Below are 27,846 nucleotides of genomic sequence, written 5' to 3'. Positions count from 1 at the left end.
TTGCAGCGAATAAAAAATCGACGGATCAAAGATATATTGAATCGGCCGCGTAATAATTGATGCAGAAATATTTCCAACATTCCACGCTTGTCTGTTATATCGGTTCAATGCTCCGCCTCGGTCGATCATCAGGGGTGTAATATGAACGGCTTTCTGAACGGCGGCGACGTATCCATGATCATGACCGCCACTTTTATGAAACTCGTCGGATTATGGACGGCGAACGGCATACGGGAGCAGCGCGCAAGGAAGTTCGCCCTGATTTACACTGTTGCCGCGATGCTGTTCGCCCTGTGGATAGAGTTTACGGATTTTTATTATTCCTTCGGCGATTTTAGCGTAAGTGGTGATAAGAGAGATTATTTTTGGAGAGAGAGATTGTAGAAGTGAAATGGATAATTTTGATTTTGTATAGTGGAATAACTTCCCTTCTTTCTCATAATGTATAATAGAATGTGATTTTAATTCTTTGACTTGATAAATCTTTTAAGGTACATGTTACATGGCAAGTGCTGTATGATTGGTTTATTTAAAAAAGATATAAGAAAAATTTTTAAATTTATATTTTTATTATATATATATATATATATATATATATATATGTATGTATGTATATATGTGAAATAGGAGAGAGTAATCAATTTTCCAAGGATGCATTATCATATATTAACATTTTGTGTGCATAGATGTGAATCATTTCCTTTGCTTGCAGACGTGTCTTTTTAATATATGTAACATTATATATATAACGATGCCATTGTTGAAGATATTTGTGATAGTTTTGAATAAAAAAGATTTTTTCTATCTAATCTTTTATACGCAAAAAAATTTCTACAAGGATAATTACAACAAGCACGAGCAGCAAATCTTCACTAATTGTCGACGTCAATGTATCATTTTTGTTTGCTTCCTTACGTTCTCCACGAAAGGGACTCTCGTTTGTTACATCGTCAGCCCGCTCGTCGGTGAGTTATTTAATCTCAAGTTTCAACGAAGATCGGTAAATGTGAAAAAAAAAAAAATTTTAAATGCAAAATACTTTAGAATTTTGTTTAACCTTGCAATAAGATAATAATTATTATATTTCTTTCATTTCAATTCAATTAATAAATTATTCAATTTCAGAAAATATCGGAAAAAATCAATCGGAAAGAGTACTCCCATTCAATATGTGGGTCAATTTACCGCTATCGACGTCGCCATATTATGAAATAATGTTCACGATACAGGTATTTAATCAAACTTTATTCACAGATTTTTCTTTTTAATCATAACCATAAAAAAATTAAAGATTAAAATTATGATTATTAGATATATTAATATATAATCGACGTCGCCATATTATGAAATAATGTTCACGATACAAGTATTTAGTCAGACTTTATTTGCAGATTTTTCATTTTGATTATTAGATATATTAATATATAATCGACATTGCCATATTATGAAATAATATTCATGATTCAGGTACTTAGTCAGATTTTATTCGCAGATTTTTCTTTTTGATTATTAAATATATTAATATATAATATATTTATTAATATATTTATATATATTATATTTATATTTATATATTTATATATAATATTTTATATATTTATATTTATATATATTATATATTTTATATTATTATATTATATTATATTATTATATTATTATATATTATATATTTTATTATATATATTATTTATATATTATATATTTATATTTATATATTTATAATAATATTTTATATTTATATATTTATATTTATATATATATATTATAAATTAATATATTTATTATTTATAACATCACCATATTATGAAATATTCACAGGTATTTATACAGATATTTAGTCAGACTTTATTCACAGATTTTTCTTTTTAATTATATCATAGAAAAATTAAAGAATTATGATTATTAGATATATTAATATATAATTGACGTCGCCATTTTATGAAATAATATTCATGATATAATTACTTAATCAGACTTTATTTACAGATTTTTTATTTTAATTATTAAATATATTATTAGATATATTATATTAATATATAATCGACATTGCCATATTATGAAATAATATTTATAATACAAATACTTAGTACTTTTTAATTATATCATATAAAAATTAAAGAATTATGATTATCAGATATATTAATATATAAATAATAATTGATATTATAATATTATTATTTATTATTTATTTTTTATATATTATATAATATTTTTTTAATATATTTTATTTCAAGGGATAAATCGTTATTGTTTAGGAACTATATATTGTTAAAATATTCTTGAAGGAATCAGTCAATATTTAATTTATTAATTTTATTTTTAGAATTTAGAAATATAAGAATCAAAATATTCATTATATTAATAATTATTTAACACTCATGTTACACTCAAGTTAAGATTAAATATTAATTTATCGTTGAATCCAATGCGATTAAATTGCAAAAGATTGATAAAATATAATGTTACAGGTTTTATCCTTGTATCACATTGGGGTTGGTTATTTCTGTTTCGACAACTTGTTGTGCGTTTTGAATTTACAAGTGGCTGGCCAATTTCAAATATTGCAATACAAAATGACCAACATAGCTGATTTGTTGGAGGAGAAAAATGAGAAAAAAATTATAAACTCGTCCTACTTTGCCAAGAAATGTTACGTAGCTTTCAAAAAATACATCCGCGAGCATCAGGCGCTCATAGCTTACTGCGAGAAGCTCGAAAAAGTATTCAGTTTGATTATTCTTTGGCAAGTGTTGACGTTCAGTTTGATAATATGCCTCGATGGCTACCAAATACTTTTGGTGAGCTATTAATATAAAATGATTTCTAAATTATGTATAGTATATCACATCTTTATTTATTCAATTTTCTTATATATTTATTTATATATAAATTTATCACTTGATTATATAATATCATTCGTACTAAATATTTGTATTATTTATTCGCACAAATTTCAAAGTATATTAAAAAATTACAGAATAACAATTTGTATTACCTTTGCAGCCAGAGTCGCCCGTTAGAAGGCGGTTGATTTTCGGCTTCCATTTGGCAGCGTGTATATGTCAATTACTGATGTTCACGTACAGCTGCGACTGCATCATACAAGAGAGCTCGAGCATAGCTTCGGCGGTGTACGGCGGGCCTTGGCCATTTCTGTCAGAGAGCGCAAGCGGTCGAACAATGCGTAAAGACTTGACACTCGTCATTCTGAGGTCTGGCGTGCCTTGCTGCTTAACAGCCCGGAGATTCTTCATCGTGTCTCTGGAAACGTACACTAGGGTGAGTGAAATCTTTTTTAAAAAAGATATCAAAAAATTTTATATCTCTAATTGACGAGAGAGAGAGAGAGAGAGAGAGAGAGAGAGAGAGAGAGAGAGAGAAATTAAGTGTGAATGATTTGATATTTGAAACTTTTTAATATTGTTAATATTGATTCATTACATTTATTTATATTAATTTAATTTATAACAAAAAAAATAGATATTTGTTTGGTTTGTTTGCAGGTTTTAAGTACTGCAGTATCATATTTTACATTATTAAGACAAAGTACATTAGAAATTGATTAATAGAAGGTTGAGATCGTAATGTAACTATGATTAATATAAATTATTATTCTATTTTAAAGAAAGAAATCGCAAATTCTTGTTCGATATTTGTATGTGATATAATATATCATGAAGAAAACGATATAACGATAGCGTAAATCTTCTACGAATATTTCTGTGAAAAATTTTTTGAAACTATTTTATCCTAAAATTTGTATTTAAATTTTAAATTTCAATCCTGTAAACTATTTATATAAATAGATGGCAATTATTAAAATTTAAAAGAGACAGCAATATTGCAACATTTATTACTTTGTATCGTTTATTGAAATTTATTTCAATAATTAATTACTTTTATTAAAAATGATATCATTTTAAATTTTTCAAAATTTAATTTTGTACTTTTATAATAAAATATAACTAACTAATATTTTTAAAAATTTAACGAAATATGAGGACAATATATTTCTATGTAAATTAAATATTTAATATGTAAAATATTAATATATAAATTTGTAGCAATTATCGTATGCATTATATTTGTATGCATTAGCCTTTGAAAGATTAATCCTAGAAATCAAAATAAATATAAAAATTTGATACACAAAATTGATTCAGGTTTTATTTATTTTGAATCGAAAGCGTTGGAACAAGTGCGAATGTTCAAAGTAGTGGGGAAAACCGAGGAGTAGGGAGAGTGCCATGCCTCAATAGCTTACGTATGCGAAGCGAGACGGAAGTGGAAGAAGATTGCTCTGTCTCTGCTATATTTAACTCCATTTCTATTTTATTTTAATATATATTTCTTAATAAATTATATAAATATATAACTATATAATCGTTTGATAGTAATAAATAATAAATAAGCATTGAACAAAATTTATATAAATTTATATAAATACTTTTGTATTTGTAATTATTTTGGCCTCTAAAAAATGTTGTTTTACAAGAAAGTAAACGATTTGTATATTTATTACAATACGAAGTGGAAACAATGAATGCTTCGTTCAATATATAGATAAATTTACCGATATCAAAAATTAGGAAATAATATTTCTTATACAAATAATTTAAATTTATGTTATTATTCGTTTGACGAATAATAAATTTTGATAAGTTAAAATTATTAAAATATTTTTACTTGAATGATAAATCTTCTAAATTTTATTGAATGGAATTATAAATTCTTTGTATCTAAAATTTCCAAAATATTTCTTCTTTTTATGAATAAATAGTAAATCATTTTATTCAATGAATTATAAAATAATATATTTTATTTCTTAATATGCCAATAATATAAATATATTTATATGAACATTTTATATTATTATTTTATTTTTCATAACACATATTTTTATATAATAGAATATTTGATTATAGATTCCAAAAAAACATTTTAAGTTTAATTAATCAACTAAACAATTTATTTTAAAATTCGATTAAATTTCATTAACATCGGGAAAATTGGTATAACTGAATGATTATTAACTTTATTAGTAGATATATAAACATAAAAATAAAATAATTTTACATAAACACAATTCATATTCCACACAACATATTCAACACAATTCTTTTACAACAATTCAGTCAAAATATTTTCTTTTCCATCCAACTTCTTATACAAATTACAAACATATATCAACACAAATTATTACCAATAAAACATTGCTAACTTCCATCATAGATACGAAGAAATAATTAAATTTCCAAATTACAAACTTATTATATTCTTCTATCTTTGCATTACAACAGAAAAATATCCACCATATTTACACCATCTTTCTATAAAATCCGTACGATATAACTGATCTCTGACATATACACTTTGTCCTTGAAAAAATCTCACTAAAAATTCGTAAAATAATTTATATTAACCGCCACGTTAATAATAAAACGGAAAGAGTGACAATCATTTCTCTTGACTTCGTATCATTGCAACATTCTCAAATCGAAAAGAAAGAAACAAACGATAAGGGAGACACAAGAAACAAGAAACATGGAAACAAAAGGGAATCGACAGTTATTAATTATTATTGTGTATTTCTACCTATTGGAAGTTCTACGCGTAAGATACGAATGACACGTTGATCAGTCACCATGCAATCGGAGAACCAGTTGGACATATCGATAAGCTTGTCGACATTTTTCTTGAAAAACATTGGAGTATGGATGTCTGACGATCCTGATGAACAACGTCGGATGAGAATATTGCTCGTCTACAGAGTTTGGATATTGTTGCTTGGTATGATCAACAATGGCAGAGATTTATATTTCACATTTTTGTATAAGGCGTGAGTATGTTGCTTCGTATTTTTTTTTTATGGATAAAATTATTGATAAATTCTAGATTATTTTATTTACGAAGAATTTTGATTTTTCTAAGAATTTTAAGAAAGAAAAATTGATGATTTATTAGAACTTTAAAACAGAATAATAAATAACAAGGTTAACAAGATTTTTTTGAAAGGGAGAATTAAAAAAAAATCCTTAATAGATTTTGAATAATATTAATAATTTTCTTATTTTAAAATAATATTAGAAGAAAATAATATTTAAAAAATTAAGTTATTTGAATGATTCATTTTAGGATATTCTTTACGCTTTGGCGAATAATGTAACCATGATAATGGGTTTAATCAAAATATATATCATATTATTGTATAAAGAAAAATTTTTAAATCTAATTGTATACATGCAACAAAATTTTTGGAACGTTAACTATGATTATCACGATCCAAAAAGAAATTTTGGATGATTGCAGAAAAATTTGCATTTTTTTCGTTTCTCTCTTACTATCATTAGTATATGCGCCATGCTATTCTATCTAATGACACCATTCGCAAGTAAGTAAAATAATAAAATAATAATTGAAATTATGTTCGATTAATAAATTTTCTCATGCACCAAAATAAAACGAGTAATATAAGCGAAATATTTCGTTGATTTTTATTAATTTTAAAGAGACGATATTATAACTTTTTTTTTTATATTATATTATTCGATAAAAATAATTTCATTATTTATATTTTTATTATATATTAAAAATATCGTTCTAAATCTTTCGAAATTTGATTTTACAATTTAAAATAATAAAATATATCGATACTAATATTTTCCTAATCATATAATACAACTGCAAATATAATAAAAAATTCGAAATTTAATGACACAAATATAAAGACAAATAACTTTTATGCAAATTAAACATTTAATACATTTTAGAGATTAAAACAGATATATTTTACAAATTAAAAGTTAACGCAAAAATATTGATTAAAATTTATTTATTAAATTATAAAGCAATTAAATTTAAATCAAACCTGCAAAATTTCTTTCCACTTCATGAAACTCAATTATAGCAAGTTCCTCCATTCCTAATCTTTCCATATTTCTTTTCTCACTTTGTTTATGTGATTATGAATAAATACATATATATATATAGTCTCTTCTTCAACAAAAATTGAATGAGAGAGTTTAAACAATATCTATTTTACTTTAGATAACAGAAACTTATTATATTGTTTATAAATTAATAAATAAGTCAAAACGAAATTTGTTATATACTTTTAATTGTTTTGAGTTCCAAAAATATCTCATTTTGCAGAAGAAAGGAAACGATTTATATATTTGTTACAGTACGAAGTGGGAACAATGAATCCGAATGCTTCCGTTCAATATGTGGCTAAATATGCCATTATCAAGGACGCCTTATTACGAAATAACATTTCTTACAAGTAATTTAAATTTAATGTTATTCTTTTTACGATTGAATAAATTTCGATAATTAAAATTTTCAAGATATTTTATTTCTTTGTAAAAAAATAAAAATAAAAATCTTGTAAATTTTATTCAAAATGAGATAGGCATAGGTTTTTTTCATTAAAATTTTTCTAAAATACTGCTAAGATTTTTTAATAAAATAAATATTTACAATCTGCAATGAAACTATTGTTAAATAAATATCCAGACGGATATTTCTTGCTTTATTTTCATAGAACAAAGGAGATAATTTTTTACAGGCAATGTGTCTATTACATTGGAATTTCCAATTTTTGTTTCGACACTGTTTTCTGCATCATGGCCATACATTTAGCTAATCAGTTTCGCATACTTCAATACAGATTTATGAAACTCTGTGATATAGATAATGAGATATACAAAAAGAATTTGCAATCGATATTGGAAGGATAAATGCATAAATTTCATGAGAAATTTAAAAAATACGTTCGGCATCATCAGATACTGATCGATTATCATCAAAAACTTGAGAATGTGTATACTATAATTATGCTTGGTCAAGTATTATTATTCAATATACTAATTTGCCTATTTGGATATCAAATATTATTGGTTAGTATCATAAATTTATGATACATTTTTACCAAATATTCGATTAATTGAATAATTGCAAAAGAAGAGATATAAACAATTATATACTATATAACAAATATATGATAAAAAAGAAAAAAATTTAATTATATTATATCCATAGAAATTATACTTGTAAAGATTCTTGTAAAAAATTAAAAAATTAGAAAAAAAATCGAAATAATAAAGAATGTACATCTAATATTCACATTCGAATTTTCTTTTAAAGATTTAGATTTCAGATTTTATGTTTTCTATCTACGATCATATTTTTAATAATAAAACAAAAATTTATCCTCTTGTCCAATATTTTTTTCTCTTAGGCTACCGCTTCTCAAACGAGACATTTTTATCTTTCTTTTAATGGGCGCCATGTTTTTATTGTTTATGTTCACGTTCAGTTGCAACGGTGTGATAAAACAAAGTGACAACGTCGCTGTATACTTGGCATTATGAACAATTATACCGATGGACAAATTTGTGAAAATGTTTCGAAAAGATCTAATAATGGTAATTATGCGATCCAGACGAGTTGTCTGACAGCGAATGGATTTTTCTTTATATCTTTGGAAATTTACACAAAGGTAGATATAATTGTGAACGACGTGTCATCCAATACATTTTTGTATCACATAAAGCAACATAGTCATTTCGTTATCACATGATGTATATTTGATTGTAATAATTATATTAATAAAAATAGAATATGGATTCATTAGCATTCTTAAGCTTTATGAGAAAGCCTTTTATAATTACTTATATTTTTTTGGATCTCTAACTCTAATTAATTTCTTTTAATATTTATTAAGAAAAATTAATTGGAATTACATGATATTTATTATATTCTATAGTTGATTTAAATAAAAAGTCAAATTTTAAAAAACTTATTTACAGATTTGTGTATATTAACTCTCAAAGAATCACAGTTTAAAAATCGTTGGTACAAAACATTTTAAATTATTTTTAATCGATATTAATGGTAAGAGAATATTGAAACAAGAATATATTATCTTGGCACATTAATAATACTTTCTTTATCCAAAGTTTAATAAATATTCAAACCTAAAAATAAATTATATATTTTACAGATCTTAAGTACTTCGGTATCGTATTTCACATTATTAAACAATCACGTAGATAATGCATAACATAATTGAAAACAACTCATTTTCAAGAATTCGTACAAAATATCGAGTGTATATTCAAATCTATTAAAAGTAAATAAAATAAAGATGGATAATTTTTTCGAAATAACGAACAACATTATTATATCGACCATTATAATAAAATAATGAATATTTACTATTAAACCATGAATTTGTATGCAAATACATAAAATTACAGGAACATTACAGGAAACATGCTAAATTAATCAATTTGAATCAATCTTTTTTGTGTCTTCTAATTTTATTTCAATCAAATTTTTTTATTTTTCCAGAAATAAACATATTGATTTAACAATTATTAAATTTATTTATTTAACTAATAATTAAATATATCAATTGATTACAACTATTATCTTTATTCCATTTTCAAATATTTCATATTGTTCTTTCACACTACAAAATATTATCTTCAGCCAAATCAATTCTTACATAACTACATATTATATAAATACAACAAACATATTATATAAATTATTAACAAAATATTACTCACGCTTCTTCCACAACAGACACGAAGAAATAATTAAATTTTCAACCATTATATCCTCCCACTTCGCATTAATACAGAGACCAACGATATTCCATTCCTTCCCTAAAATCTGAACGATGTCATCGTAGACTGATAGATTATAGATTCGCGATCGAAAAATCACACCAATAGTTATTGCACACATTACAGAGTTACGTAAGTGTCATGTTAATAATATATCAGAAAAGGTGACAATCATTTTTCTTGACTTCGTATCATTTGGGATGTTATCGTAAAAGAGGGAAGAATAGGGAAATAATGAAAATACAAAAAACGAATATACGACAAAACGATGGAGACAAAAGGAATCGACAAGTTATCAGCAAAACTTATTAATTTATTATCGCGACTTATATACGATTGGAAGTATACGCTTGATATACGAGTGATACCCTCACACGTTGATTAGTCACCATGCAAGCGGAATACCAGATGGATATATCGATTAATTTGTCGACATTTTTCTTGAAGAACGTTGGGGTATGGATATCTCATGATCCCAGTGAACAACGTCGGATGAGAATGTTGCTCATCTGCACGGTTTGGATGTTGTTGCTTGGTATAGTGATCAATACTAGAGATTTGTACTTCACAATGTTGTACAACGGCGTGAGTATGTTCAATTGCATTTTCGTTTAAAAAAAATATAATAAATAAATTTATATTTAAATATTTTAAATATAAATTTTATTTATATTTAATATTATATAATTATTATTATCATTATATTATTATTATTATTAAAATATATTATATTAATTTATAAAATTAATAATAATAATAATTAATAATTTTTATTATTATTATTAAATTAATAAATAAATAAACGTGTATAGAAATAATCAACAAAATGTCAATATCAAATTGCTAATTCAAAATTAATATTATGTATATTTGAAAATTGAATTTTTATTATTCGAAATAATAATACAAATAAGAAAATTGAACCAATTAATACATGATAAAATTCGAGGGATTATTACTTAATTTTTAATTCTATAAGAATTCGAGGAACGAATAGAATTAATATTTGCTAATATTTCGAATAATTTTAGAAAATAATTTTAGAAAGAGAAAATTTGTAAGAAAAAAAAATTATTAGTGATTTTGAATAATATTAATAATTAATATTTTAATAAGAATTCAATAAGAATGGTTAAAAAGAAAGAAAATAATATTTAAATCGTTTGAATAATTTAATGTAATAATCGTGTAAACAATTCGTTATAGGATATTCTTTATGTTGTGACTAATAACATAACTTTGATAATAAGTTTAGTCAAGATATGCAATATAATAATATATAAAGGAAAATTTTTAAATTTAATCATGAACATGCAAGAAAATTTTTGGAACGTTAACTACGATTATCACGAAAAAGAAATTTTGGATGATTGCAAGAAAATTTGCATTTTTTTCATCTTCTCTGTTACCACTATTGCCATATGCGCCATAATATCCTATCTAATGACACCGTTCATTGGTAGGTTGAATAATTAACTACTAATTAAAATTATTTATGTTTGATTAATAAATTTTACAATATTTTATTTTATAACAAAATAAACAATTAGATATGAAAATATTTTGTTAAACACTTCTTATTAATTTAAAATAAATAAGAATATTGTAAAATTTATTAATTTTTACATTATGAAAAATAAAGTTTATTGTATTATTATATTTTAAATTGAAAATTTTTTAATTTTAAGTCCTGCAAAATTTGATTTTGTACTTTTAATATAAAATTTAAAATTTAGTAAACTTTTATATATTTAATGATTATTTAATATACAGTATATTAATATAATTATGAGATATTTTTAAAGCATCTTTCAAAATAAATATAAGAGTATACAAAAATATCAATTAAGACTCATTTAAAATTATAAGAAATTGAAATTCGCATTAAATAAAACAGACAGAACTAGAATCAGACTTTTCTATCTCCGTCACTCCACCATTTCGCAGAAATTAAAATTGCTTTTAATTTAATAAATGAGTCACAATCGAAATTTTTATGTATCAATTTTTGTATTTGCTTTGATCTTGATATTTCATCTTACAGAAGAAAAACAATTTATACATTTGTTGCAGCGCAAAGTGGAAGCAATGAATCGGAGAGAATGTTTCCGTTCAATATATGGATAAATTTGCCACTAACAAGGACACCTTATTACGAAATTATATTTTTAATCCAAGTAATTTAAACTCATCATTCTAAAGTACTTTGTTTCATATATAAATAAAAATAAATTTTCTAGAATTTTATTAAACGAATATATAAGTTTCTTATATATTAAAATTTCTAAAATATTTCTTTCTTCAATAATTAATATTTTAAGAATTCAACAAGGATGGTTAAAAAGAAAGATTATTATTTTCTTTAATAATTAATATTTTAAGAATTCAGCAATAATATGGTTAAAAAGAAAGAAAATAATATTTAAATCGTTTGAATAATTTATGTAATGATCGTATAAACAATTACTTATAGGATATTCTTTATTTCTTTAATAAAATTATTATTCTTTATTTCTTTAATAAAATAAATATGCAATCTTTTGATTAACCTTATTCAATGGAAACGTAATGCATTTCTTTAACCAAAGTTTATCAATATTTTACATAAATATGGTTAAATGTGAAAAATTTTCGATTTTATTTCTTATTTTTCCTAGCAAAGAAAAAATAATTGTCACTTCATTTACAGGCAATATGTTTGTATTACATTGGAATCTCCAGTTTTTGTTTCGACAATATTTTCTGCATCATGGCCGTACACTTGGCAGGACAATTTCGCATACTTCAGTACAGGCTTACGAAATTGTGTGACGCGAAGCACGAGATACGCGAAAAGGATTCGCAATCGACATTAACAAAACAGATGCATAAATTTTACGAGCAATTTAAGGAATGCGTTCGACATCATCAGGCATTGATCAATTACTATCAAAATCTTGAGAACGTGTACACCATGATTACGCTTGGACAAGTGTTGGTATTCAGTGTATTAATTTGCCTATTTGGATATCAAGTATTAGTGGTTAGTAATTTACATTTATTTTTATCAAATATTTAATAATTCTTTAAATAATTAGAATAAAAAAAATACAAATAATCGTTTTTATTAAAATATTATGGAGAAACGTGTTAGAAAAGCATTGTATTTATATATAAATAAAAACACATTTTCTTGTTTAATATTTTTTTTTTTCTTTTAGGCTACTGCGTCTTTTGCCAGACGCTCGATTTTTGTATTTTTGTTAAGTGGCTCGATGTTTTTATTGTTTATGGTCACCTATAGTTGCAATGGTGTGATAGAGCATAGTGATAAAGTTGCTATAGGAGCTTACTCAGCACTGTGGACGATCATGCCGATGGACAAATTTGGGAAAATGTTTCGAAAAGATTTGATAATGGTGATCGAGCGATCTAGACGTGTTTGTTATCTGACTGCGAATGGATTTTTCCCCGTATCATTAGAAACATATACTAAAGTAAGTATAATCCAAGTCTACAGAATGCATTGTCTATAGAATGCATTTTGTGTGAATAATCGAAGAGAGAATCCATTATCTCATATAATTTTATCATTTAATGATAATTTAAAATGACAATCGATTATAGATCATATCAAAATTATAATCATGATTTATAAAATGTGGATTCAAAACAGAACAGTGATTTTTAAATTTTATGAATTAGAGGATACTTCTCTTATTATGTATTTTTTTTTTTTGGATCCATAATTATTAATTTCTTGTAATAATATAAAACACATAACAATTTATTGTGATAAAAGAATAATGGAAATTAAATGTTATTTGTACTAAATTCTTTTATGCTGTTAATCAAAAATTTTAATTTAAGAACAATTAAACTGATTATTAATTCTCTAATCTTAAAATAAAGCACACGAATAAGAATCACTTGTATAGAACATGATTATATTTATGAACATTAATGCATATTTATGAACATTAAAGAATATTAAGATATTGATTTTTTTTGTTAAGTATTTAAGTTTCTTATTTATATTTTAGATTTTGAGCACAGCTGTATCGTATTTCACATTACTAAATAATCGCATAGAAAATGGATTATAATTAATAACAACTCGTTTTTAACAACATTCTCATTAACACAAAATGTCTCGAATCAAATGTTGCACATTCAGGTCCATTAAACGAAAGAATGAAATAAAGATGGATAATTTTTTTGAAAATGATAAATAACATTGTTTCATTGATCATTTTAATCATTTAATAATCACTAAAATAATAAGCACTATTAAAAATATTCATATGTCAAAAAAATATGGAACAAAAACCTAATTTTAATCAATCAATTAAATAAAGATCAAATTTATTTATTATATATTAATGGACAATTTTTAAACCAACATTTCTTCCAAAAATAAACATATTAATTTAATTTATTATTAAATTTATTTATTTAATTATTAATTATCCAAATTATTAATAAATTCTTACTCATAATTCTTTTACAAATCCAAAAAAAATATTTCCAAATTTATTCTTACCATCTTCTTCCACCATTTACACCAATACAAAACTCCAACAATATTCCATTCTATCGTCAACCTTCCTTAAAGTCTGAACAACAACAATTGTCGAACATCTTAAGACTGTACGCATAAGTTTTCTAGCTTACAGCTTTACACCCCCTCTGTATATATAATTAATAATACACATTCCATCTTCAATAATACAATAGAAAGGGTGACAATAATTTTGACTTCGTTGTAATATTCCCGTCGAAAAAGAAAAGAAAATGCGATGAGAGAAGAAATGTGCGTGCAAAAACGAGACAAAAGGAATCGACAAGCTATCAACAACGCCTATTAATTATTATCGTGATATATACTCGATGGAAATTGCGCGTGAGACGATACACGAGTGACACGTTGATCAATCACGATGCAAACGGAAAGCCAGTTGGATATATCGATTAACTTGTCGACGTTTTTCTTGAAGAACGTTGGGGTATGGATGTCTGATAATCCTAGTGAACAACGTCGGATAAAAATGTTATTCTTATATACGATGTGGAATTTGTTGTTTAGTACAGTTGTCAATAGCAGAGATTTGTATTTCACATTGTTGTACGACGGCGTGAGTATTCAATTGTTTCGTATTTCTAAAATGAACAAAATTTGAGAAATTTTTTTAAATTATTAAATCAAAGAATTTTAATTTTTTAAAGATTTAGGAACGAAGAATTGATTTAGAATCTATTAGAATCTTAGAGACCGAATTTTTTCGTATATTTAGTTTTTAAGTTTTTCAAAAATTTGTTAAAAACAAAATTTTGTTAAAAAATTATTAATGGATTTTGAATAATAGTAATAATTATTATTTTAAGAAGAATTTAATGAAAATATGAGTATGAATAAAAAAAGGAATATTTAAATTGTTTAAGTGATTTATTTTAAACATATTTCACAATTTGTTTATATTATTTACTCATTAAAATTCATTCTAGGATATTCTTTATGCCACGACGAATAATATAACTATGATAATGGGTATGGCCAAAATATGCATTATATTAATATATAAGAAAAAGTTTTTAAATCTAATTGTGTACATGCAACAAAATTTTTGGAATGTTAACTATGATCATCGTGAGAAAAAAATTTTAGATGATTGCAGAAAAACTTGTATATTTTTCGTCTCTTCTGTTACCACCATGGCCATATGTGCCATGATATGTTATATAATGATACCATTCATTGGTAGGTTAAATAATTGATTAAAATTATTAGATATTGGTTAAATTAATAAATTTTACACTCCAAAATAAAAGAGTAAATGGCATATTTATCATTATATTTTTTTTATTAAATAATTTTTATTAAATTAAATTTTATTAAATTAAAAAACAATACAGCAAAATTGTAAAATTTAACTATATAAATAATATAAATTTATTATATTATTTACATATTAATATATTTATTATATTATCTTTATCATAAACTAAAAATTATATATTTTAAAATTTTACGAAATTTGACAACAAAAAATAATAGCAAATTTGAAAAAATTTGTAAATTTTTTTTAATTTTCTATTAATATTTTTTTAATAAAATTTATTTACACTCATTGTACATTTAATTTTTCTACTTTATATTTTAATATACAGAACATTAATATATTCAAGGGACATCTTTGCAAGATAGAAATCAAAATAAATATCAAAGTTGAGATCAAAAAATATCGATCGAAGCTTATTTATTTTGAATTGAAAGTTAGAATAAGTATGGATAACATTCAGAATAGTGAAAAAAACCGAGGAGAGAGAGAGACAGTTTCATACATCAATGCCCTATGTTATACGAAGCGAGACAGAAGTAGAACAAAATTGCTCTGTCTCTATCATAACGCCATCTCGCTCCATTTCTATTTTACTTTAACTAACAGAAAAGTAAATTGATTATAAATTAATAAATAAGTCTTTTTTAACAAAATTTTTATATACTTCTGATTTATAATTTTTTTGACCTTCAGAATTGACTCTCCAAAGATGTTCTATCCAGAAAGCAAACAGTTTGTATATTTGTTGCAGCACAAAGTGGAAACAATGAATCTGAGAGAATGCTTCCATTCAATATGTGGATAAATTTACCGGTATCAAAGACGCCTTATTATGAAATAACATTTTTTATACAAGTAATTTAACAATTTACGTTATAATTTTTTGGTGATCAATAAATTACGATTAAAATTAAAAAAGAAAATAATTAAAATTTCTAAAATACTTTCTTCTATAATAAAAAAATAAATCATTTAAATTTTTATACATTAAATAAATGAAATTTGTTTTTATTAAAAAACCCAATATATTTCTTTTTTAAAAAATAAGTAGTAAATCTTTTTTTTTTGTTTAATGAAAATGACTATAATTTATTTTTTAATGTATCAATATTTTATATAAATAATTTTTAAATAATATTAAATAAATATCTATACTGATTTTATTTTTTTTACATAACAAAGAAAATAATTGCTATTTTTTTTTTTTTTTTTTTTTTAGGCAACATGTGTGTATTATGTTGGAATCTCCTATTTTTGTTTCGACAATATTTTCTGCATCATGGCCATACATTTGGCTGGTCAATTTCGCATACTTCGATACAGGTTTACGAAACTATGTGACATAGAATATGAGAATTCACAATCGATATTGTCAAAACAGATGCATAAATTTTACGAGAAATTTAGAAAATGCGTCCAACATCATCAGGCATTGATCGATTTCTACCAAAATCTTGAGAACGTGTATACCATGATTACGCTTGGACAAGTGTTGGTATTCAGTGTATTAATTTGCTTATTCGGATATCAAGTGTTAGTGGTTAGTATCATAAATTTATTTTATACATTTTTATCGAAATTCAATAATATCTTAAATACTTATAGAAAAGATATTAATAATACTAAATAATTATTTTTATCTCTATTTTTAAGGAATATAAAAAAGCATTATTATATTTATATACAAATAAAAACAAAATTATTTTCTTGTTTAATATTCTTTTTTTCTTTTAGGCTACTATTTCTTTTGCAAGACGCTTCATTTTTGTCTTCATGTTAAATGGTTCGATGTTTTTATTGTTTATGGTCACCTATAGTTGCAATGGTGTAATAGAGCATAGTGATAACGTTGCTATAGGAGCTTACTCAGCACTGTGGACGATCATGCCAATGGACAAATTTGGAAAAATATTTCGAAAGGATCTGATAATTGTGATTAGGCGATCTAGACGAGTTTGTTGTCTGACTGCGAATGGATTTTTTCCTGTATCGTTAGAAACATATACTAAAGTAGGTATAATGTATCTCTAGAATAGATATATGTTAAATATATTTTTGCATCAAAAAGTAATCTCAAGTAATTATTGGTGATTATTGGTGTATTAAATGATAATTTAAAATGATAATTTAAAATTTTGAATCAATTATCAATGATATCAAAATTATAATCTTGATCGATTCAATATGAAACAAAGTGATTCTTAAACTTTGTGAATTCGAAGGTATTTTTCAAATTATGTATATTTTTCTTTTAAATTCATAACTATTAATATTTATTGCATAATGCAAAATATTAGCAATTTATTAAAAAAAGATTAATTAAGATTGTTTAAAGTATAGTAAACAATTAATAGTAAACAAAAATTTGTTTAAAAATGTTAAGGATTTTGATTTATTAATCCATAATTAAAATCCCAAAATTATACAAAACATAAGTTTAAGAATCACTGAACATCGTGGATTATCTTTGATCAATGCGAAATTTTAGAATATTAATGAATTTTCATCCTAAAGTATTTAAATTATTTTTTTTTTTTTTTTTTTTTTTACATATTACAGATTTTGAGTACAGCATTATCGTATTTCACATTACTGAGTAATCGTATAGAAAATAACTCATAAATTTCCAACGATTCATTAATAAACAGTCTCAGATTAAATATTACATATCCTATTAATAAAGGAATAAAGATAAAAGGATAATTTTTGAAATAATAAATAACATAATCATTATTAAATTGTAGAATTGTATGTAAATATATATTTTTTTTAAATAAAGAATAAATAAATAAAAAATGTTCTATTATGTTAAGTATCCAAGAAATACCAAAAAAAAATATCTATAATTAGTCAATGAATCAATTAGAGATAAATTTATTTATTTAAATTATTTAAATTTATTTAAATTAGAGATAAATCCAATTTATTTCAATCAAAGAACTTTTTAATAAATCAATATTCTTTCAGAAAGAAACAAAATTTATTTATTAACTATTAAACTTTTATTTATTTTATTTAATTAAATATCAATAAAAATCAAATCATTACGAATATAAATTTAAATAGATAATTATATTTAATACAATAAAAAAACAAATATTTCATATTGCTTCTTCAATAAAATACAAAAATATAATTATCCAGACTTTTACTTACGATTCTTTTCCACCAGATACGAAATAATAATTTCTACATTTACTCTTTCTATCCTCTTTGTATCTTCTTCCACTTTGAAACAACAATACTACATTTCACTTACATTATCTTTTTATAAAATCCGAACAATATCTAGCGTCTTACTATCATATACATAGTTGACAATCAAAAGATTTCAACTATAATCTACAACGCTATAATTCATGTTACGTGTCCCATTAATAATACAACATAAAGTGTGACAATCAGTTTTCTTGACTCCATATTATTTTGGATGTTTTCGTCGAAAAGAAAGGAACAAGAATTGAGGCAAATACAAAACCGTGCATGCAAGAACGATGAAAATAAAAGGAATAGACAAGTCACCAATCCCTATTAAATTATTAATTATTATCGTGGTTTATACTCGTTTAATGTTCCGCGTGGGACGATATATGAAAAGTACGTTGATCAGTCATCATGCAAACAGAAAGGCAGTTAGATATATCGATGAATTTGTCGACATTTTTCTTAAAGAATGTTGGAGTCTGGATATCTGATAATCCTAGTGAACAACGTTGGATGAAGATGTTGCTCGGCTACACAACTTGGATCTTATTGTCTGGTATAATCATTAATGGCAGAGATTTGTATTTCACATTGTTGTACAACGGCGTGAGTATGTTCATAACTTTTAAATGGACGAAATTTGAGAAATTTTAGATTATTATGTAAAGAATTTTAATTTTTTAAAAACTTAAGAATGAAGAAATGATTGGAATTTATTAGAATCTTAAACCAAATCTTTCGTTTTTAGTTTTTAAATATCAAAGATTTGGAAATGAAATTTTGTTAAAAAATTATTAATGGATTTTGAATAATAGTAATGATTATTATTTTAAGAAGAATTTAACGAAAATATGAGTATGAATAAAAAAAGAAATATTTAAATTGTTTAAATAATTTATTTTAAACATATTTTATAATTTATATTATTTTATATTATTTACTTATTTAAAACCAACTCATTCTAGGACATTCTTTATGCCACAACGAATAATATAACTATGATAATGGGTTTGGCCAAAATATGCATCATATTAATGTATAAAAAAAAGTTTTTAAATCTAATTGTGTACATGCAACAAAACTTTTGGAATCTTAACTACGATTATCGTGAGAAAAAAATTTTAGATGATTGCAGAAAAACTTGCACTTTTTTCATCTCTTCTGTTACCACTATGGCTATATGTGCCATGATATGTTATCTAATGATACCATTCATTGGTAAGTTAAATAATTAACTAAAATTATTAAATATTGACTTGATTAATAAATTTTATATATTCCAAAATAGACAAGCATAAATATAGTATATTTATCATTATATTTTTTTTATTAAACAATTTTTATTAAATTAAAAAACAAATAAATTAAAAAACAAAATTGCAAAATTTACTAATCTTTACTATACAAATAAAATAAATTTATTATATTGTTATTATTATGATAAACTAAAAATTATATATTTTAAAATTGTATGAAATTTGACAACAGAAAATAATAGCAAATTTAAAAAAATTTGAAAATTCTTTATAGTTATTTTTAATTAAAATTTATTTAATTAAATATTAATATACTTTAATATACTTATATACTTATATACGCTTAATATACTTTAATTTTTATATATTTTACATTTAATATATATAGAATATTATATTCAAGGGACATCTTTGCAAGATAGATCCTAGAGATCAAAACAAATATAAAAATTGATATCCAAAAACACCGATTGATGCTCATTTATTATTATAAGAAATTAAAACTTGTAACAAAGCAGACATTAAAATTAATCTCCTCTATCTTTGTCGTCAATATCTTGCTCTTTTTTTTTCATTTTAAATCAATAGAAATTTAAATTACTTACAATATAATAAATAAGTCTCAAATTTAGAAATTTTTTATAAATCAACTTTTATATTTGTTTTAGTCTCTAGAATTGATTTTTCCATCCTACAAAAAAAAGCAAATAGTTTTTATATTTGTTACAGTACAAAATGGAAAAAATGAATCCGAAAGAATGCTTCCGTTCAATATGTGGATAAATTTACCAGTATCAAAGACGCCTTATTACGAAATAATATTTCTTATACAAGTAATTTAAATTTATATTATTACTGTTTTAATTATCAATAAATTTCAATTAAAATTAAAAAGAAAATTAAAAAAAAATAATTAAAATTTCTATAATATTTTCTTCTATAATAAAAAAATAAATATTTTAAATTTTACTATAAATTTTTATACATAAATAAATAAAATTTTTTCTATTAAAAAACCTAGTATATTTCTTTTTTAAAAAGTAAATAATAAATCATTCTTTTATTTAATAAAAATAACTATGATTTATTTCTTAATCAATATTATCAATATTTTATATAAGTAATTTTTGAATAATATTAAATAAATCTATCTATATTGATTTTGTTTTTTTTATATAATAAAAGAAATTAATTGTCATTTTTTAGGCAATGTGTGTGTATTATGTTGGAATCTCTACTTTTTGTTTCGATAATATTTTCTGCATCATGGCCATACATTTGGCTGGTCAATTTCGCATACTTCGATACAGGTTTACGAAACTATGTGACATAGAATATGAGAATTCACAATCGATATTATCAAAACAGATGCACAAATTTTACGAGAAATTTAAAAAATGTGTTCAACATCATCAAACACTAATCGACTTCTATCAAAATCTTGAGAACGTGTATACCACAATTACGCTTGAACAAGTGTTAGTATTCAGTGTATTAATTTGTCTGTTCGGATATCAAGTGTTAGTGGTTAGTACTTTAACATTACTTTATTTTTATCAAATATTCTTTAAATAATTCTTTAAATAATTAAAATAAAAGAAAAGATACAAATAATTGTTTTTATTTCTATTAAATTATTGAGAAATACATAAAAATGCATTAAATTTATTTACAAATAAAAACACGTTTTTCTATTTAATATTTTCTATTTAATATTTTAGGCTACTGCTTCTTTTGCCAGACGCTTCATTTTTGTCTTTCTATTAAATGGCTCGATATTTTTATTGTTTATGGTCACCTACAGCTGCAACGGTGTGATAGAGCACAGTGATAACGTTGCTATAGGAGCTTATTCAGTACTGTGGACGATTATGCCAATGGATAAATTTGGAAAAATATTTCGAAAGGATCTGATGATTGTAATAAAGCGATCTAGAAGAGTTTGTTGTCTGACCGCGAATGGATTTTTTCCTGTATCGTTAGAAACATATACTAAAGTAGGTATAATTTTAGTCTATATATAGTATTATATGCATTTTTGCATCATCAAAGGTCTCAATTCATTATCTCAAGTGGTATAATTGATATATATCAAATAATAATTTAAAATAATAGTCAATTAATGATAATTATATGAATGATAATTATAATCCTATATATCAATTTATAAAATTTAAATTCAATGTAAAATAAAATGATTCTTAAACTTCAAAAATTCGTATATATTTTTCACAATATATATTTTTTTTTTGAATTTGTATATTAATTTATTGAAATATTTATTGCAGTAATATAATGCAAAATATTAACAATTTATTATTTATTATTTATAAAAATTATTATTATATTAATTTATTATATTAATTTATTTATTATTTATAAAAAAAAATTATTAAGAATGTATAATATTTGTATTATATTCGTTATAATAACAATAGAAAAAAATTTGTATTTAAAAAAACATTTAAAAATTTGGGTTATTAATTGTCATTAAATCTCCAAAATTATATAAAACATAAGTTTAAGAATCACTGAACATGGATTATCTTTGATCAAAGCGAAATTTTAAAATATTAATAAATTTTTATCTTTTTTTTATATTTTACAGATTTTAAGTACAGCACTATCATATTTCACATTACTGAGTAATCGCGTAGAAAATGCAAATAACTCATAAATTTTCAACGATTCATTAACAAACTATTCTTCAAATTACTTTATTAATCTAAATATTAAACTTCAGATTAAATGTTTCATATTGAGGACCATTAAAAAAAGAGTAAAGATAGTAGGATAATTTTTTGAAATGGTAAATAACATAATCATTATTAAACTGCGGATTTGTATGAAAGTACATATTTTTTTTAAATAAAAGATATAAATAAATAATGTTAAGTATGATTAATGTTAGTAATAGAAAAATATGTACTAATCAAATAATCAATAATCAATAATTTTCCAGAAAGAAACAAATTTACTTATTAACTATTAAATTTTTATTTATTTAATTAATAATTTACTAACTTAATTAAATATCATTACGACTATACATTTAAATAGATAATTATATTTAACAACTAAAAGAAAACATATATTTCATATTATTGTTCAATAAAATACAAAAATACAATTATCCAATTTATCTAATAAACTCTTACTTACAATTCTTTTCCAACAGATACGAAATAATAATTTTCACATTTACTTTTTCTATCTTCTTCCACCTTGCAACAAAAATTCCAATAATATTTCACTTCATCATTATCTTTCTATAAAATCCGAACAATATCTAATATCTTACTACCGTAGCTACTCACGTAACTCACAATCAAAAGGTTTCAACTTCCACAGCGCTATAATTCATGTTACGTGTCTTATTAATAATACAACATAAAGTGTGACAATCATTTCTCTTGACTTCGTATCATTTGGGATGTTTTCGTCGAAAAGAAAGGAACAAGAAATGAGGCAAATACAAACCGTACATTCAAGAACGATGAAAATGAAAGGAATTGACGTGTTATCAATCCCTATTAAATTATTAATTATTATCGTGGTTTATACTCGTTTAATGTTCCGCGTGGGACGATATATGAAAAGTACGTTGATCAGTCATCATGCAAACGGAAAGCCAGGATATATCGATGAACTTGTCGACATTTTTCTTAAAGAATGTTGGAGTATGGATGTCTGATAATCCTAGTGAACAACGTCAGATCAAGATGTTGCTTATCAATACAACTTGGATCTTGTTGTCTGGTATAGTCATCAATGGTAGAGATTTGTATTTTACATTGTTGTACGACGGCGTGAGTATATTCAATTTTTTGGATAAAATGTGATGGATAAAATGAACAAAATTTGAAAAATTTTAGATTATTGTATAAAAAATTTTAATTTTTTAAAATGTAAGAATAGAAAATTGATACTGAAAAGGATCTTAGAAGGAAATCTTTTTCTTTTTTTTTTATTTTTAAGTAAGAAAAATTTTAAAAAGAGAATTTATAAAAAAGTTATTAATGAATTTTGAATTAATAATAATAATTAGCATTTTACAAAGAATTTAATAAAAGAATAAGAAAAAATATTTAAATCGTTTGAATAATTAATAATTTATATTATAATATCAGTGTATCAGCTATTTTATAATTTATTTATATAATTATTCATTTAAAAACAATTCATTTTTAGGATATTCTTTATTCTATAACGAATAACATAACTATGATAATGGCTTTAATAAAAATATGCATCATATTAATATATAAAGGAAAATTTTTAAATCTAATTGTGTACATGCAACAAAATTTCTGGAGCATCAACTACGATTATCGTGAAAAAGAAATTTTGGACGATTGCAGAAAAACATGCATTTTCTTCGTCTCATCTCTTACCACCATGGTCATATGCGCTATGATATCTTATCTAATAATACCATTCATTGGTAGGTTAAATAATTAAAATTAATAAATTTTATATATTCCCCGAAAAAAATAAATAGCAAATTATTATATCACTTTATCAAATAAATTTTATTAATTTAAAAAATAATGCAATATATAATGCGATATTATAAAATTTATTAATTTTTGTTATATATAATAAAAATAAATAAGTTTTTAATTATTATTTTTAAAATATTTAATTATCCTAAAAAAAATTTGATAATAAAAAATAATTTAAAAATTTAAAAGTATATTGGAAAAATTTTTTTCCTTATTTTTAGATAATTTAATTAATTTTGAATAAAGTTTTTATCTACACTTAATATAGATTTAATTTTTATGAACAATTAATATACAGAATAATAATACATTCATGGGACACCATTGGAAGATCGATTTAAGAAATAAAAACAAATATCAAAGTTGATATCCAAAAATGTCGATCGAAACTTATTTATTTTGAATTGAAAGTCTTAGAATAAGTATGAATAATGTTCAGAATAGAGGAGAACCGAGGAATAGAGAGAGTGTCATGCGTCAGTGCCCTACGTTATACGAAACGAGACGGAAGTGGAACAACATTGCTCTGTCTCTGTCACGCTATCTCACTCTATTTCTATTTTACTTTAATTAATAGAAACATAAATTGATTATAAATTAGTAAATAAGTCTTTTTAACAAAATTTATATATACTTTTGATTTGTAATTTTCTTTAGCCTCTAGAATTGATTTTCCCATCCTACAGAAAAAAGCAAACGGTTTATAAATTTGTTACAGCACAAAGTGGAAACAATGAATCCGAGAGAATGCTTCCGTTCAATATGTGGATAAATTTACCATTATCAAAGACTCCTTATTACGAAATAATGTTTCTTATACAAGTAATTTAAAATTATATATTTTTATTTCTCGTTTAGTGATCAAATAAATAATTAAGTAATTTCTAAAATATTTTTTTTCATTAATAATAAATTTAAATCTTCTTTATATCTCTTTCAAATAATAAATTTTCGATGAAATTATGATCCTATCAATAGTTTATAATATTTCGAATAGTGTTAAATAAATATCTGTATCAATTTTCTTTTTTCATTCTTGTAACACAGAGAAAATAATTTTCATTTTTTTTTTTTACAAGGCAATGTGTGTATATTACATTGGAATCGCCAGTTTTTGTTTCGACAATATTTTCTGCATCATGGCCGTACACTTGGCAGGACAATTTCGCATACTTCAGTATAGGCTTACGAAATTATGTGACATAGAATGTGAGATATATAAAAAGGATTCGATATTGACAAATCGAATGCCCGAATTTTACGAGAAATTTAGGAAATGCGTAAAACATCATCAAGCATTGATCGATTTCTACCAAAACCTTGAGAACGTGTATACCAGGATTGCGTTTGGAGAAATGTTGGTATATAGTATATTAATCTGCTTATTTGGATATCAAGTTTTAGTGGTTAGTATTCTAAGATTATTTCATTTTCATCAAATATTCGAAAATTCTTTAATAATTATCGATAGAAAAGACATAAATAATTAAATTTATGTAAAATTTAAGAAAATATTTAAAATGTTTAATATATTATATTTTATATGCAATTGAATTGTTTCTAAAGATTCGTGGAAAATATTATTTCGTTCCATTAAATATGTATAAACAACAATCAGATTAAACTTAACAGATTAATTTAAGTTTATATTAAAAAATTTAGAAAAAAAGAAAATTTTTGAAAATGTATTATACTATATTTGTAATATCCTTATTTGACTTTTTTCTCTATGCAATAAATATCTTTAGATTTTATATACTTTTTTATATTTTCCATAATTATATTTTACATAAAAATATGTTTTTTTAAATATTTTCTTCTTTTAGGCTACCGCTTCTTTTGCCAGACGTTTCATTTTCGTATTCCTGTTAAGTGGCTCGACGTTTTTATTATTTATGGTCACCTACAGCTGCAACGGTGTGATAGAGCACAGTGATAACGTTGCTATAGGAGCTTACTCAGCACTGTGGACGATTATGCCAATAGACAAATTTGGAAAAATGCTTCGAAAAGATTTGATAATGGTGATTAGGAGATCTAGGCGAGTTTGTTGTCTGACCGCGAATGGATTTTTCCCTGTGTCATTAGAATCTTATACTAAAGTAGGTATAATCCTAATCTATGTACAAAATAAACATTTAAAAATGGTGGCAGTCAATTGTCAATAATATCAAAATTATAATCCTGATAGATTCATAAATTCAATATAAAATAAAATGATTCTTAAAATTTGTAAATTTAATGATATATTTATCACATTTTTGAATTCATAACTATTAATTTCTTGAAATATTTATCGCAACTACATAATCCAAAATACTAGAAATTTATTATTATTAATGAAAAATTAATGGAAATTGCATAATATTTGTACTATATTTTTTGTGATATAAAAATTTGAATTTAAAAAAATACTTTAAGATCTCGATTCTTAATTCTGTCTAAAATTATACAAAGCACAAATTTGAGAATCATTGTCATAGAATATTAATTTTACAATCAATGTAAGTGCAATATTCAAAAAGTAAATTTTCTTCCTTGGATGATGATTAAAATATTTATTTTTACATTTTTACAGATTTTAAGTACAGCTCTATCGTATTTCACATTGCTGAGTAATCGCGTGGAAACCGCAAATGACACGTAATTAATAACAACTTTTCAATAATACAAAATATCTCAGATCAATCATTGCACATTCAAATCCATTAGACAAAGGAATGTAACGAAGGTGTATAATTTTTTCGAAATAATATAATGACATTGTATTATTAATCATTAATATTATAATTATAAATAAAATAATGAATAACCACTATTAAACTGGATTTGTACGCGAATACATTCTTTTTAAAATTATAAAAGATTAAATTTTCGATAATGCTTCAAACGTCCAAAAATTACAAAACAGAAAGAAAGATGAAAAATGCTGCAAAATCAATCCGAATCAATCGATTAAATAAAGATCCAATTAATTTCAATCATAAAACTTTTTAAATCAATATTTTTCCAGAAATAAACATATTTACTTATCTAATTATTAAACTTATTTATTTAATTAATACGTCAATTGATTAGGATTAATTTTTTATATAAAATACAAATATATCTAAATTATTAATTACAATAACTCTTACTCACAGTTCTCATTACTATCAAACAGAATTAAATATCCAAATTTACTGTTTCTATCTTCTTCCATCGATTCCAACAATATTCCATTCCACCTTCCTTCTTAAAATCTGAAAAAAAGTCGAAACATCTCATCGACTGCACGCATAAATTCGAATCGATCCAAGAGTTCTATACACCCTACTATAATACATAATACACGTTCTATCCTTAATAATACAATAGAAAGGGTGACAATCATTTTTTTCTTGACTACTTCACTTGTAATATTCCCGTCGAGGAAAAGAAAAGAAGA

At 23.4% G+C, this 27,846-nt stretch overlaps 4 protein-coding genes and 1 pseudogene across 6 annotated transcripts; all 5 read left to right on the top strand.

Annotated features, from left to right (window-relative positions):
- Positions 1–9: 9 nt before the first annotated feature.
- LOC122715637 lies at positions 10–13,720 on the top strand. The gene is made up of 12 exons (XM_043937977.1): positions 10–339; positions 713–965; positions 1,126–1,229; positions 2,469–2,798; positions 3,004–3,279; positions 3,504–3,560; positions 10,017–10,220; positions 10,842–11,094; positions 11,709–11,812; positions 12,325–12,657; positions 12,836–13,111; positions 13,658–13,720. The coding sequence occupies exons 1-12, from the start codon at positions 142–144 to the stop codon at positions 13,718–13,720; spliced, it is 2,451 nt and encodes an 816-aa protein (XP_043793912.1). The 5' UTR covers positions 10–141.
- Positions 5,646–9,064, top strand: LOC122715689 (annotated as a pseudogene).
- Positions 13,721–14,482: 762 nt separating the features above from the next.
- LOC122715682 (odorant receptor 4-like) lies at positions 14,483–18,145 on the top strand. Of its 3 annotated transcripts, XM_043938054.1 has the most exons (7): positions 14,483–14,749; positions 15,120–15,162; positions 15,280–15,372; positions 16,206–16,309; positions 16,674–16,994; positions 17,189–17,464; positions 18,014–18,145. In XM_043938054.1, the coding sequence occupies exons 1-7, from the start codon at positions 14,555–14,557 to the stop codon at positions 18,074–18,076; spliced, it is 1,095 nt and encodes a 364-aa protein (XP_043793989.1). In that variant the 5' UTR covers positions 14,483–14,554; the 3' UTR covers positions 18,077–18,145. The 3 variants fall into 3 exon arrangements, with proteins under 3 accessions (XP_043793989.1, XP_043793990.1, XP_043793988.1); XM_043938055.1 differs by lacking the exon at positions 15,280–15,372; XM_043938053.1 differs by having other exon boundaries at positions 15,120–15,372.
- A 924-nt stretch (positions 18,146–19,069) lies between these two features.
- Positions 19,070–22,637, top strand: LOC122715688 (odorant receptor 13a-like). The gene is made up of 6 exons (XM_043938060.1): positions 19,070–19,264; positions 19,624–19,876; positions 20,644–20,747; positions 21,121–21,441; positions 21,636–21,911; positions 22,523–22,637. The coding sequence occupies exons 1-6, from the start codon at positions 19,070–19,072 to the stop codon at positions 22,589–22,591; spliced, it is 1,218 nt and encodes a 405-aa protein (XP_043793995.1). The 3' UTR covers positions 22,592–22,637.
- Positions 22,638–23,531: 894 nt separating this feature from the next.
- LOC122715691 (odorant receptor 13a-like) lies at positions 23,532–27,620 on the top strand. The gene is made up of 6 exons (XM_043938061.1): positions 23,532–23,723; positions 24,106–24,358; positions 25,138–25,241; positions 25,499–25,825; positions 26,246–26,521; positions 26,998–27,620. The coding sequence occupies exons 1-6, from the start codon at positions 23,532–23,534 to the stop codon at positions 27,064–27,066; spliced, it is 1,221 nt and encodes a 406-aa protein (XP_043793996.1). The 3' UTR covers positions 27,067–27,620.
- Positions 27,621–27,846: the final 226 nt, after the last annotated feature.

This window comes from Apis laboriosa, unplaced genomic scaffold, assembly GCF_014066325.1.
Source record: "Apis laboriosa isolate Shangri-la unplaced genomic scaffold, ASM1406632v1 scaffold39_cov144, whole genome shotgun sequence".
NCBI lineage: Eukaryota > Metazoa > Arthropoda > Insecta > Hymenoptera > Apidae > Apis > Apis laboriosa.
This window is presented reverse-complemented; position numbering and strand designations above follow the sequence as displayed.

Excerpts from the sequence above, each read along its gene's own strand:
- LOC122715637 (XM_043937977.1), top strand. The coding sequence starts at position 142 with ATGAACGGCTTTCTGAACGGCGGCGACGTATCCATGATCATGACCGCC. Across the intron at positions 2,799-3,003 it reads ATGGCTACCAAATACTTTTG|CCAGAGTCGCCCGTTAGAAG; the intron begins GTGAGCTATTAA and ends TTACCTTTGCAG. Across the intron at positions 3,280-3,503 it reads CTCTGGAAACGTACACTAGG|GTTTTAAGTACTGCAGTATC; the intron begins GTGAGTGAAATC and ends GTTTGTTTGCAG.
- LOC122715682 (XM_043938053.1), top strand. The coding sequence starts at position 14,555 with ATGCAAACGGAAAGCCAGTTGGATATATCGATTAACTTGTCGACGTTT. Across the intron at positions 14,750-15,119 it reads TCACATTGTTGTACGACGGC|GATATTCTTTATGCCACGAC; the intron begins GTGAGTATTCAA and ends AATTCATTCTAG. Across the intron at positions 16,310-16,673 it reads AAATAACATTTTTTATACAA|GCAACATGTGTGTATTATGT; the intron begins GTAATTTAACAA and ends TTTTTTTTTTAG.
- LOC122715688 (XM_043938060.1), top strand. The coding sequence starts at position 19,070 with ATGCAAACAGAAAGGCAGTTAGATATATCGATGAATTTGTCGACATTT. Across the intron at positions 20,748-21,120 it reads AAATAATATTTCTTATACAA|GCAATGTGTGTGTATTATGT; the intron begins GTAATTTAAATT and ends GTCATTTTTTAG. Across the intron at positions 21,442-21,635 it reads TCGGATATCAAGTGTTAGTG|GCTACTGCTTCTTTTGCCAG; the intron begins GTTAGTACTTTA and ends TTAATATTTTAG.
- LOC122715691 (XM_043938061.1), top strand. The coding sequence starts at position 23,532 with ATGCAAACGGAAAGCCAGGATATATCGATGAACTTGTCGACATTTTTC. Across the intron at positions 24,359-25,137 it reads TCTAATAATACCATTCATTG|CACAAAGTGGAAACAATGAA; the intron begins GTAGGTTAAATA and ends AATTTGTTACAG. Across the intron at positions 25,826-26,245 it reads TTGGATATCAAGTTTTAGTG|GCTACCGCTTCTTTTGCCAG; the intron begins GTTAGTATTCTA and ends TTCTTCTTTTAG.